General features: G+C 45.4%; 1 protein-coding gene across 1 annotated transcript; it reads right to left on the bottom strand.

Annotated features, from left to right (window-relative positions):
• Positions 1–4,406: 4,406 nt before the first annotated feature.
• RHO (rhodopsin) lies at positions 4,407–9,924 on the bottom strand. The gene is made up of 5 exons (XM_073351255.1): positions 9,564–9,924; positions 7,729–7,897; positions 7,407–7,572; positions 5,623–5,862; positions 4,407–4,529 (listed from the first exon to the last, which is right to left on the bottom strand). The coding sequence occupies exons 1-5, from the start codon at positions 9,922–9,924 to the stop codon at positions 4,407–4,409; spliced, it is 1,059 nt and encodes a 352-aa protein (XP_073207356.1).
• Between the last annotated feature and the right edge of the window lie 2,278 nt (positions 9,925–12,202).

The raw sequence follows: 12,202 nt of genomic DNA, 5'->3' as shown, positions 1-12,202 counted from the left end.
CTCCCCCACCCTCACTCACTTGCTCATTTACACCGGGCTGGGGAGGGTCCCTTTTCGACCGGGTGTTCTGATTGAAAACCGGACACCTGGCAACCCACCTGGCATTGCATGACTGAGTCAGCAGCAAAATCAAGGAAATAGAGAGTGAGCAACGGATTGTTTGTGAAAAGGCTTCCCTAGGCTGGATGAAGCCACAGAGTAGAGCACCCAGATTCATCACGCATTCCTGGTGGTCTGTGTTCTCATCCTGCTTTAGGGCACAAGGGACCTGAGCCTGCTGAGTACCATTTCCTACCACTAACGTCAGCAGACATGCAAGGCCCTGGGCACCTCACAGGAGGCACTCAGCCCCACACAGGATTAGTCCTCACATGAGCTTGCTAGCCTCATGTTCATGCATTTTGGCAGGCTATGTGCTCCAGGACCCTGGATTGGAACAGCAAGGGATGCTGAGGTCAGGGCAGAAGTACACTGGCAGGACTGCGAGAGAAACCTTTACTGGGCAGGCCTCGTCTTTAACTGGCTCAAGCTAGTGCTGTTCAGCCCCTCGTTTTCATAAGCACTAACTTCACTCAGTTTTTAAAGGAAAAACAAAGAGGTTCCGTAAATCAAAGAGGGGAGAAAAAAAGAGTCTTTGTTCACTAGTGATGGATGGAGCAAATGATTCTTCCAAGCTAGCATTGCAGGTGTTCTTAAAGAAGCCAGGGTCTGCTCCCTAGAGGACTTACCTGCTGTACAGTGAGCAGAACTATCACTTCATCCCTCACTTGGGTCTTTCTGCTGAAATTAAAGAATAAGCTCTGCTCGTCCACAATAAGAAAGTCAGATGTTAATATCTGAGATGTTCTGATGCCTACAACGTTTTGCTCTAGTTCTCTTCCACTGGGTGTTTCTAGCTCTCTTCCCTCCACCTGAGCTGATTCTGCAGCAGAATGATGGGGGAATTGTGCTGTAGGAGGTACTTACTGTCTTGTCAATGAGATATAAAACTGATAATTGGTGGTCACTAAGGAACCCCTGGTGGGTTTTGTTTTGTTTTTGTAAAGATTCTGGGCTTTAATTCCAGTGTCCTGGCCAAATTCAATCTGGGTCATTACATTCTCCGTACACATATTCCCCTCCCCTTCACCCCAGTTTCTGTGCTTCTTCACTTTCTGGTTTAAATTGTTGTGCAGTGTTGCTGTTAGCTGTTAAATAGACTCAGTGTTTCACACTAGAGATGGCTGCATTTCTGGGATCAATAAAAATATTCTTACATAATCCTTTGGGAGTTTTTACAGGAATGGTTATAAGACTTTAGTGAAGTTTTGGAATAGCCTTCTAAGGGAAGCAGTGGGGGCAAAAGATCTATCTGGCTTTAAGATTAAACTCGATAAGTTTATGGAGGAGATGGTATGATGGGATAACATGGTTTTGGTAATTAAATATTCATGGTAAATAGGCCCAATGGCCTGTGATGGGATATTAGATGGGGTGGGATCCGAGTTACCCAGGAAAGAATTTTCTGCAGTATCTGGTTGAATTACTCTTTTACCCCTTCCAGCCATCCGTCCAGGCCAGTGCCAGGGCACATATATAGAGCAGGCTAGGGGAAGGCTACACTGCTGTGACCCAGGTGGTTCTGTGGCTAAACATGGCAGTGAGTTGGCTACCTGATGCTGTTGCTAACTTCACTCTGATTGGAGGAATAAACTATTTACCTGAGAATTAGGGCCATATCATCTCTGTATTTGCTAGCGCGTCAAAAATATTTGTCTCAATATGAGCAAAAGAAACTAAACTTTCCAGTTAACATTGGAGCAGAACCACTTTATGAAATCAGAAAAGCAGAGTCATGGCAGAAAAAGGTGTGCTTAGAGCTGGCTGGGAAATTATTAATTAAATGTTTTTTTCATCCAAAAAATGCTGATTCATCAAAGCCAAAACTTCCCTCAGGAAAGAGTCAGCTCAGATAACGTTTTCAATTCAAAAAATGTTTTGAAAAAAAGAAGTTTCCAAGTTGTTGGAAACTCCTGGTTCAACGTTTTTGAAACAAAAATTTCCGGTTTCCTGGTTTGAAAATGGCTTTTTGTTTCCACATTCAAGCTAATTAAAGCTAAAAAAAACTTGTAACAAATTTTAAATAGTCAAAATAGAAACAAAATGCTTTGAAATTATCAAATGAAATATTTCAATTGACCCAACACTGAATTTTTCTTCAATTTTTGGTTCATGAAAATGTTCAAGAGTTTGACCTTTTGGGGATAGGAAAATTGTTCGAAATCTCAAAAAGGTTCATGGGACAGGAAAACTATTTCTCCTCCAGCTCTAGATGTGATGTGTTTAATCAGACACAAAAACAGCTCAGAGTAACCACCTCCACTCCCTTGGATATATCAGCAGCCCCATGACTCTGTCAAAACTGCAAGGTTTATTGTCAGCCATCCTAAGCTCTTCCATTATTCCTGTAGAGGAAAGTATAACTGGACAACTAAAAAAAAACAAACAAAAAAACCCTTCCTTTTCTTTCCTACCAAAAAAAATATTTCAGATTCTGAGCATATGAATGAGCCTTCAACCTAACCACGGAATGATCATGAACCTTTGATCTTCAGATTTCACTGACTATGTAGAAGTATCAATTAAAAATAAATAACGAGAGACTTGTACTTGCAAATTGCTCTTTATTAAAGGTTTAACTTGCATAGTTTCTATAGACCTTCTCTATCAGATCTTGCAAAGCTGCATAGAATTAGAAATTGGAGAAGATATACTATACAAGAATAGTTTCAAATGTTGATAACAGAAGGGCAAGAAAAACATCTTATTTGTATAACTGAGCTAAAAATAAAAATAAAGAACATTGGTACAATTGCATTATGCCATCTTTTAGCGCTTTAAACATATGTTGAAATCTCTGGGCCATATGCTCCCCTGGCTTGCTTGCTATGAAGTGAAGAAAAGCGTAGCAATTTGCCACCAATCAATCCTCAAAAAGCACAAGCCTTGGCCAAAACCTCTTACTTGGTGCGATGCCAAATCAAATTACAGCTGAAAATTGGTAGGTGAACCACAGGAGGACCATAAAGAGCTCAAACTATAGGGGTGTGGTCTATGGACATGTAGGAGGAGTCAGGGAGAAGCCAAATGACTATATATGTTACCATGGAAATATAATGTCACATGCTACGGCAAAGACACTGCAAATCAGCTGTTGCTTACGGTTTAAATCCTATTCCTTGTGCACCGCATAGCTAATTGGTTGTGTGCAGGGGAGTTTATGTGTGCAGCAGGGGAAAGACCAGAATCCTCCCCAAGATTATTCATTATTCTATTTAATGGTTAAATTGTAACATTGTAACCCTTTAAATGTCACTGGCACTAGGGTTGCTACCTTTCTAACTGCTGGTAACCAGACCCTCAAGGCCCTGCCCCCTTCTCCACTTCTTCCCCAGCCCCTTCTCCACCTCTTCCCCCCAAATCCCCGCTCCTGCTCTGCCTGTTCTCCCCAAGGCCCCGCCCCTGTCGTTCGCTCCTTCCCCCACCACTTGCTGGATCGTCTCCACCTCCCTCTTCTCCCCCACCCCTCATCTACCCCAGCTGGGCTCCCTCTGCTCTAAGGCTGGGACGGGAGCTGCAGCAACCTGACAAGGAGCCTCCTGGAGGTAGGAGATGGCCCCAGCTGAGCAGGAGCTGGTGTGGGTTAATGACCAGGTGCTTTCCCCTGCCTTGCAGTAACCAGATTTGTGGTGTCTGGTCAGTACATCTGACCAGACACTGCCTGGTCCCCTTTTTGACTGGACTTTGCACCTGGCAATTCTATATGGCACCCGGACACAGAAGCCAAAAATCAGATTGTCCAGGTAAAAACCCGGAGAGGTGGCAACCCTAGCCAGTGCTCACTAGGTTTCATGCACCCCCACTGAGCCCAGCTTTGTAACACGGGTATACCTCATCCCCTGCTAGATTGCTGTATCTTGGCTCTTTACTATGGGCTTTCCTAACCATGGCCCCTGTGGTTCGCATCCAGAACAGATGCCATGGTAGGGATGAATCCACAAGGCTGCAGCCTTACTCATCTTTTCCATTCTGTGAAAGGAGAACATTCGCCCCTCTGTATGAAGCTAAGGATCGTGACCCAGATGTTTGGTCAGTGTAAATGGGGATAACACAATACAAGTCAATGGGTATACACACATTTACACCAGCTGAGGAGCTAGCCCTTTGTATTTAATTAAAAAAAATATGTACAAACTTGTTCAAATGATTTCTATTATGAGAACTGAAAAGTCCATTCTGCTGGGTTAACTGTGAATCACATGCAGGCGGTGGTGATGGTGGACACGACTACATGCATGCAAATGGGACTTGCGCATCCTTGCTGACAAGGCATGCCAGCTCTGAGATCAGCAGCTTCCATGAGGAATCTATGCAGGAGAAACCTGGCTGGTGGAGACTGAGGAAGTCTCTGTCCTGGTGCCAGCAGAAGCGTCGTCGTCACCGAGCAGGTTCTTTCCACAGCAAATGGTGGTGATCATGCAGTTACGGAACTAGAAAAGAAAACAATGGCAGCAGAGGTAACCAGCCGATGCAGGCAGTGTGACAACCGTCAGCCAACCCTACACATTGTGAATATCCTTACATTAAATGCATCAGTAATGCACCGGGAGGGATTTTTGACTAAAGCAATGAGGGGGGAAATTCAAGGAACTGTGGCTTATGAAGATGCTCCCGGATTAGACCAGTTCAGGTCTATTGATATGTCCTTGTAAAAGTCTGCACACCTTGGGAACAATCTAACTCCCACTGAAGTCAGTGGAAAGACTTATCGCCAGTGGGACTTGCATTGGATCCCTTAGCTGAACAATCCTGTTGAAGTGAATGGGGCTTCTCATCTGAGTGAGGCAAGCATAAGTTGACCCTTGAAAGATCACAATTTGTTAACAGCTCAATATTCGATTAAAATAATAAAAAAATACTAAAAAAAAAAAAAAAGGGTAACCAAAGCTCATGTTTTGCAGTATGAGATGATCATACCAGGGATCTGGAAGGAATTTCTGCTCCTGATATAGCATTGCACAGATGGCCAAGTGCATTTTGGGAAGGCTTTTTGTGGACTAAGTTGCCCTAAAGTGCCAGGTGCTGCTCATTATTGGAGGTAGAATAGTAGACTTGCTAGACCAATGATTTATTCGCTCTGCCAAATTTATGTGCTTAACCTTTCCCACTTCCTAGAGCTAGCTACAGCTTCTGTTCAGGATTACCTTAACCTTACTGAGTATTCTTATTATTGGCTCTGTTAGACTAGTACATATCTACTGAATCAAAATGGTTGCACCATTGTAACTGAGAACAGAATACAGTCCTAGATATTTAACTAAATCAGTGCATTGATCATTTCAAATAGACAGTCCTTATGACTTCCAGTTGCGTTCAGTAGATTTATGTAATACTAAAGGATAGCAACACAATGATTAAACGTCCCTTTTTATGACAGAACCAAAATTGCCTTGAAAAAGCTCCACTTGTGCCACATTGAGCAAAAAAGAGCTTTAAAAATACGATCTAAGTGCTATAACTTTCTGTTAGCTATTAAGAAATTAATAAATAAATAAAGAAGAAGACCAGAGATTTGCCACTTACCTGTTTGTTCATTACAATGTAAATCACTGGGTTGTAGATAGCAGAGCTCTTGGCAAAGAAAGCTGGGATGGTCATGAAGACAGGGCCAAAGTCAGATCCCTGGTGGGTGAAAATGTGGAAAGCGACGCTGGCATAGGGGACCCAGCAAATGAGGAACGCAATAACCATGATGATGACCATGCGAGTAACTTCTCTCTCAGCTTTCTGAGTGGTGGCTGATTCCTGTTGCTGAGCTGCAGCCTAAAGAGATAAGACCACTGAAATGATGATGGTGCTGCAGGGGATAGATTGGGTACTCCTGAGGGAATTCTGCACTAAAAATATAAAAATTCTACACATAATATTTTAAAATTCTGCATATTTTGTCAATAAATAAATGTGGAGGCTCCAGCGTGGCAGCGGGGAGCACAGGCCACCGGCTGCATGGAGGCGGGAGATCACCCTGCAGCCCCGGTTGGGACATGGACTTGGTGGCGAGGCTGCACCTGACCCTGACACAGTGCAAGGGCCAGGCCTGCCCCAGAAACCCCGGAGCCCTGTCCCTCCAAACCAGGTGCACCAAGATAGTAAGTGAGAGGGATAGAGTCTCACATGCATGCCCAGCCTTGGCCCCCAATCCCAGTGTGGGCAGGCAGGCTCAGCCCAGCAGGATCCACGTGTGGAGGGGCTTAGTGTGGAAGGATCCAGGTGTGGGGTGAGAGGGTTCTGTGTGGGGCAATCTGGGTGCAGGCAGCTCAGGGGGGGATCTGGATGCACAGGGGCTCACTGTTGGGTTCTGGGTGCAAGGGCAATGGGACTCTGCAGAGAGTTCCTGGTGAAAGTAGCTGGGGCTCAGCGGGGTGGGGGTCTGGTGTTGGGGGATGGAGCTCGGCAAGGGGGGTCTGGGTGTGGGGGTTCAGTGGGGTTGGAGTCCGGATGCTGGAGGAATGGCGCTTGGTGGGGTGAAAGTCTGTGTCCAGCTGGTTGGGGCTCAGTGGAGTGGGGGGCTGGGTGCAGATGCAGGGTCCAGATGCAGGGGAGAATTTTGGGGGCGGTCCAGATGCACAGAGAGCTGGGCAGACAGGGGAGCAGCTCCCTGTATAGTGACCCCTCCCCCTGCTTCTGAGGAGCCAAGGGGGCAGGAAGCAGGTGGAGGGTCCAGAGCTCCGGGAGCTGGGGGAGGTTTGTGGGAGTGGGTCTGACCCAGTCCCAGCCCTAGCCCCGGCTGCTCCTTGCAGGGGAAGAAGTAGGAAATTCTGTCCTTCCTCACCCCTAGCCCAGGTGGAACTAGCAGCTGAGTCCGGCACAGGGTAGGAGCCACCAGCAGGGGCATCCCCAGCCCTGCCCCCACCCCCCTGTGGTGATTTACCTCTCCGCCAGCTGCTCCAGGAGCCCGAAATGATGCACCCGTGCTGCTGGGGAGGGGCATGTGACCGCTCTTACAGCTTCCATTTGCTTCCCCACCATTTTCTATGGGGGAGGAAAGAAATCTGCGGGGGACATGAATTCTGCACGTGTGCAGTGGTGCAGAATTCCCCCAGGAGTATCTGGGAGACATGCTGAAATTGACTGTCCAGGGAGTTTGTGAAGGGTTTAGGGGTGTGATGAGCTACAAACATCAAATTCACATCACCCTAGCTCCCCAAATATCAGGGTTGATTAGCTCTGGGGTTATGGTTCATTTCACTACAGGGATGGAGCCAGCTGCAGAGTTCAGATCTGGATCTGAAATCTCCCAGTATTTGGGGTAGGGGAGAATAGGCTTCAGATGCAGGTTTTTGGTCATCTCTAACAGGTCTACCTACCTCTTTAACAGTGCAAACCAGGCGCCCATAACAGAAGGAAATGATGATCAATGGAATGAGGAAATGAACCACAAACATGTAGACGACAAAAGATTCATTGTGGACCTCAGGTTTCAGAGTGTAATAATCAATTCCACATGAGCACTGCAAGCCCTCTGGGATGTACCTGCAGTTAAACCAATGAGATTAGTGTCTGCCCTTGAACTGGTGAATGAGGTTGCTTTACTTGGAATGCTGCTACAGAAATACGTAAAACACCTCATTAACTGCTGCTAACACCATGCTAGCTGGGGCATCATTTCAGAAAATGTTCAGTCCATACCTAGACCATCCAAACAATGGAGGAGCAGAACAGGCCAGGGCCATGACCCAGGTGAAAATGATACCCATGAGGGCATGGGTCTCACTAAATCGGAAGTTGCTCATGGGCTTGCAGACTACCACATATCTTTCAATGGCCAAGACGACTAGGGACCACAGAGCTATTTCACCTGTAAAAGAGAGAGAAAGAGAGAGAGGCACACATAGACCGTTACCAACAACAGAAGAAAAAGAAAACACATAGCCATGTAAATGAGTCCTTTTTATTGATTCTAAGGCTAGAAGGGACCATTGTGATAATCTAATCTGACCTCCTGCATAGCATAGGCCATAGAACTTCTCCAAAATAATTCCTAGATCTGGTGACTGAGGTTGGATTAATTCTTATGTTATGATTTCCACTGAAGTCTCTAAATGGCAAAGAAATCCAGGTAAGGTTTCAAGGAATGTTAGTATCACAGATATGAATTAAAATATAGTAAGGAACACACAAGTATCTTATTCTACTATTGATCATTGTACCCATCATTTTGCTAGTGTTTTGTGCCCTACTGCATCATCCTATCACATGGATGAGCCCAATCTCTCCTCTCCACATTTGTATCTCTACTTAAAAAATCCATGAGCCAGATTCCAAGAGGTAATGAGCACTGACAATTCCCACTGATTTCCACCCACGGCTCAGCACCTCTCAGTTCAGGAGCTCTATTAGTAAGGGCATTTAAAAGGTGACCTATAATGGAAGGGAAATTGGGCTTGTGTCCTCTTCGCCTTCTTTACAATGGATAAAGAAGGCTGGAAAGGTTGTTGTCACAACAGCCGTATTTCTTTTTCCTGCTTGTTTATTTTGTCATAGATGTAGTCTTGTCTACACACGAAGACTATATGGTAACTGGAGAACTGATAAAATGACCTCACAAGACAGATATCTGAAAACTGAACTGAACTGAGAGGGGAAGGGTTTTTTAGTCCCACAGTTTAGCCTAAAGCCTGATTGATATTGGAAGAAAGGATGACTTTGTTAAAGGCTAAATAACCCTGCCTCTTCAATGAGAGTTCACAACAGACATGATCTGAGATTCTCAGAAAGTCCTCAGGCAACACCAGGGAAAACCAGATTTGTTATTTCTAAGGTTAAAAGAACAAGACAAAAAGCATACAAACTGAACATTTTAAAATCTGTTGCAGGTCACTTGTCAATCCTAAACTCTACATTTTTCAGGATACTCACTAGCTAAACTTCCCCCAAAGTGCTAAAAGAAGGCAGAAAATCATGGTGCTTTATTTCTTCTCCCCCATTTATTTCCTGCCTTGAAATATCACAACGTTAAATTAGTCCAAATTACAATGCAGTTTCTCTATTCCAGCTGCCCTTTAGAGTGCACACTGAAATGATCTGATTTATCTCTCTTTCCTAAATCTTGAGGGAAACCCAAAAGGCGGAGATTTTAAAATTGCCTCTTGGTTATTTACACCTCTCTATTCCAGCTGCCCTTTAGAGTGCACACTGAAATGATCTGATTTATCTCTCTTTCCTAAAATCTTGAGGGAGACCCAAAAGGCGGAGATTTTAAAATTGCCTCTTGATTATTTACACCAAATACCGCTCTTGAATGGAAGCCAGAAAACGCAAGAAGAAAGATGAAGACAGTGAATAACATGGAAGCGAACAGTTCTGAATGACATCAAGCACCTCAACATGAAATGGGAAGATTTGGAGAGAAGGCCAGTTGACAGGCAAGGATGGCACATGTGGGTAGCCCAATGTACAGCAAAGCTCAGGATGGACTAAGGTTTAAGGTAAGCATTGGTTATTTACACATGTAGAAAACTTACCACCCAGTGTAGCAAAGAAGCCTTCAATGTTGCAGCCAGTTGTCCCAAAGATAAAATAGCCATGCATTGAGGTGTACATGGTGGTGGTGAATCCTCCAAAGACCATGAAGAGGTTAGCAAAGGCCAGGTTCAAAAGGATGTAGTTGAGGGGTGTCCGGAGTTTCTTGTGTTGGATGGTGACATACAGAGTCAGGAAGTTGACAGGGAAGCCAAGAAGAATCAGCAGAAACATGTAAGCAGACAGTACAGAGAACTTCCACGGGTCAGCTAGGTAGTACTGAGGATACTCAAATGGACTCCGTACTATCCCTGTCTTGTTGGACATGGGCACATAGAAATTTGGCCCCTCTGTTCCATTCATGGTTGCAGTTCCAGAGGTATTTTTGGTCTTACAAGTAAGTTTTGCTTCCTTTGAGGCTCCCCTCTTGAAATTCACCTCCTTATTAACATTTGAGCAGAAGCTGGCTATACTATTCTCAGTACTGCAGCCTTTATAAAGTGCCACCTTGGGTAAGCTTCCAACATCAGTGTCAGCATGATTAAGGCTTATGGTATTATTGATCATAATAATCCAAGCTAGGATTTCAACTGTTAATTGGCTTTCCGAGGAAGGTGTTATGGTGACACCTGTTTCTGGGTTGCAAAATGGTTACCAGAGAATATTGAACTTGTATGGCTAGATTCACAAAAGGACTTAGGCACTTAACTATCACTTCCATTGCCTAAATTTTAGCATGAGGCCCCACTGGGATTCCCAAAACATCCAATCAGCAGCCACCAAACCCTAAACTCACTTGGCACCTAAGTTTTTGCAATAAAAATTCCCAAGGCATCAATAAAAAGGAAAGGAAGTACTTGTGGCACCTTATGGCACCTTAGAGACTAACCAATTTATTTGAACACAAGCTTTCGTGAGCTACAGCTCACTTCATTGGATGCATACTGTGGCATCAATATTTTCACTTCTGGGCATAGGCACCACAGACCCATGCCAAGTGTCCCGACACCTAAGCCCCAGAGCCAGGCATGAATGAGGGGGAAATAGGCATTTCTCCACCTAACTCACCTGCAGGACTGGATCCAGTAAGCATGGTCTGAGCTCATCTATGGCTCAGTCCCTCTATGGGTGAGCTTACACAAGATGGCAGCAGAGGACGAGACCCTTCATGACTTTTAGCCAACTGGAGGGTACTCACCTGGGTTGTGGGAGACCGCCAGTTTAAATTCCTCCACTTGAGGGGGAAAGAAGGGATTTGAACTATAAGCTGCCATCTTGCAGGAGAGTGCGTTCGCCATGGGGCTATGGGCTATTTTGAGATGGCGATCTCTCAGTCTCCTGTCAAAGCTGTTCCACTGTGGATAAATAATTTTAAGAAGTCATTGGAGGAGAGGGACTGGATCCTCAATCTCCTTTGCGCTAGCCAGAGGGCTACAGAGTCTTTCTCATGTTTGCATGCTCTCTCTCTGGCCCAATGGGCCTTTCATTATTTAGCCAAAGTGGAATCGCTTCAACAGAAAGAGTGAGGGAGTCCCCTCCCCAGCCATCTGGCTATCCCATTACACAGTGGTTCAAGCACTCGTCTAAGAGATGGTGGATCAAAGTTAATCCCTTCGCCCACTCAGGTGAGGAAGTGGACAAACCAGGGGTGTCCCACATCCCAGTGAGTAAGGTTGCCACCTTTTCCCAGGACCACCCCTTTTTTGAAGTAGCTGTCCTGGGAAAACTGTACAGGGTGCTCAGTACACACTGCCAGCTGTCCAGTTTTATAGGCTCAGGACCATCCTGGCGATCTCAATCTCTTGTACCTCACAGATGGCAACCCTACAGGTGAGTAATCTAACCACTGGGCTAATAGTTAAAAGGGTGGTGCTCCTCCTCCTCCCAACTCTCTTCCCCTGGCTTCTTGCTAAAATGACCTAAGTGTGTAACCTCAAGAGGGGGTTGGCAGCTGAGAATCCCAGCCAGGGGGAGTTTGGCTTTAGGTGCCTAGCATGGATGTCTAGGCTCGGTATCTCTCATTGGCTAGCTTAAACAGGGACCCCCTAGTGTTTTTGTGGGTCCCATTCTGAGGTGCTGTTTCTCCCCATTCATAGAAAAAGGAGCCTAGATGCCAGCAATTTTGTAGCTGCCTAAGAGTGTGGTGGGGCAATGCTCAGCATCACCACACCTAAGTCCCTTTGTTAATCTATAACACACACAGAGATATCACGTACAGAATAGAGGGAAAACCAGTATAACCTCTGCTTCTGGTCCCAGCTCTGCCTCGTGCTTGCTGCGTGGCCTTACGCAATTCACTGAGGTGCAAATTTTCAGAACTGATCGCCAAGATCAGGTCTCTCCATTTTTGGGTACCCCATTTAGAGATGTAGGGCTGATCACCAGTAGCTTGCATTGACTTCCCCTGGACTGGTAGTTTTCAGCACTTCTGAAAGCTGGATCCCACATAGCTAAAGCAGGGCAGTCAGACAACAGAGGTACTCAAATGATAGGTCATTTTCATGGGCAGTAGCTGCTCTGTGCCCTGTTGCCCCAGCTGTGTGATGGGGATCATAATATTTCTCTACTTCCCAGGGGTGTTGTGACATTCAATTTATTAATGGCTGCAGAACAGCCATTGGGTTGCTTAGGTGGAAAGCAC

The sequence above is a fragment of the Lepidochelys kempii genome, chromosome 7 (genome assembly GCF_965140265.1).
Source record: "Lepidochelys kempii isolate rLepKem1 chromosome 7, rLepKem1.hap2, whole genome shotgun sequence".
Lineage (NCBI taxonomy): Eukaryota > Metazoa > Chordata > Testudines > Cheloniidae > Lepidochelys > Lepidochelys kempii.
Note: the sequence above shows the minus strand (reverse complement) of the source record. Positions and strands in the feature narration are given on the sequence as shown.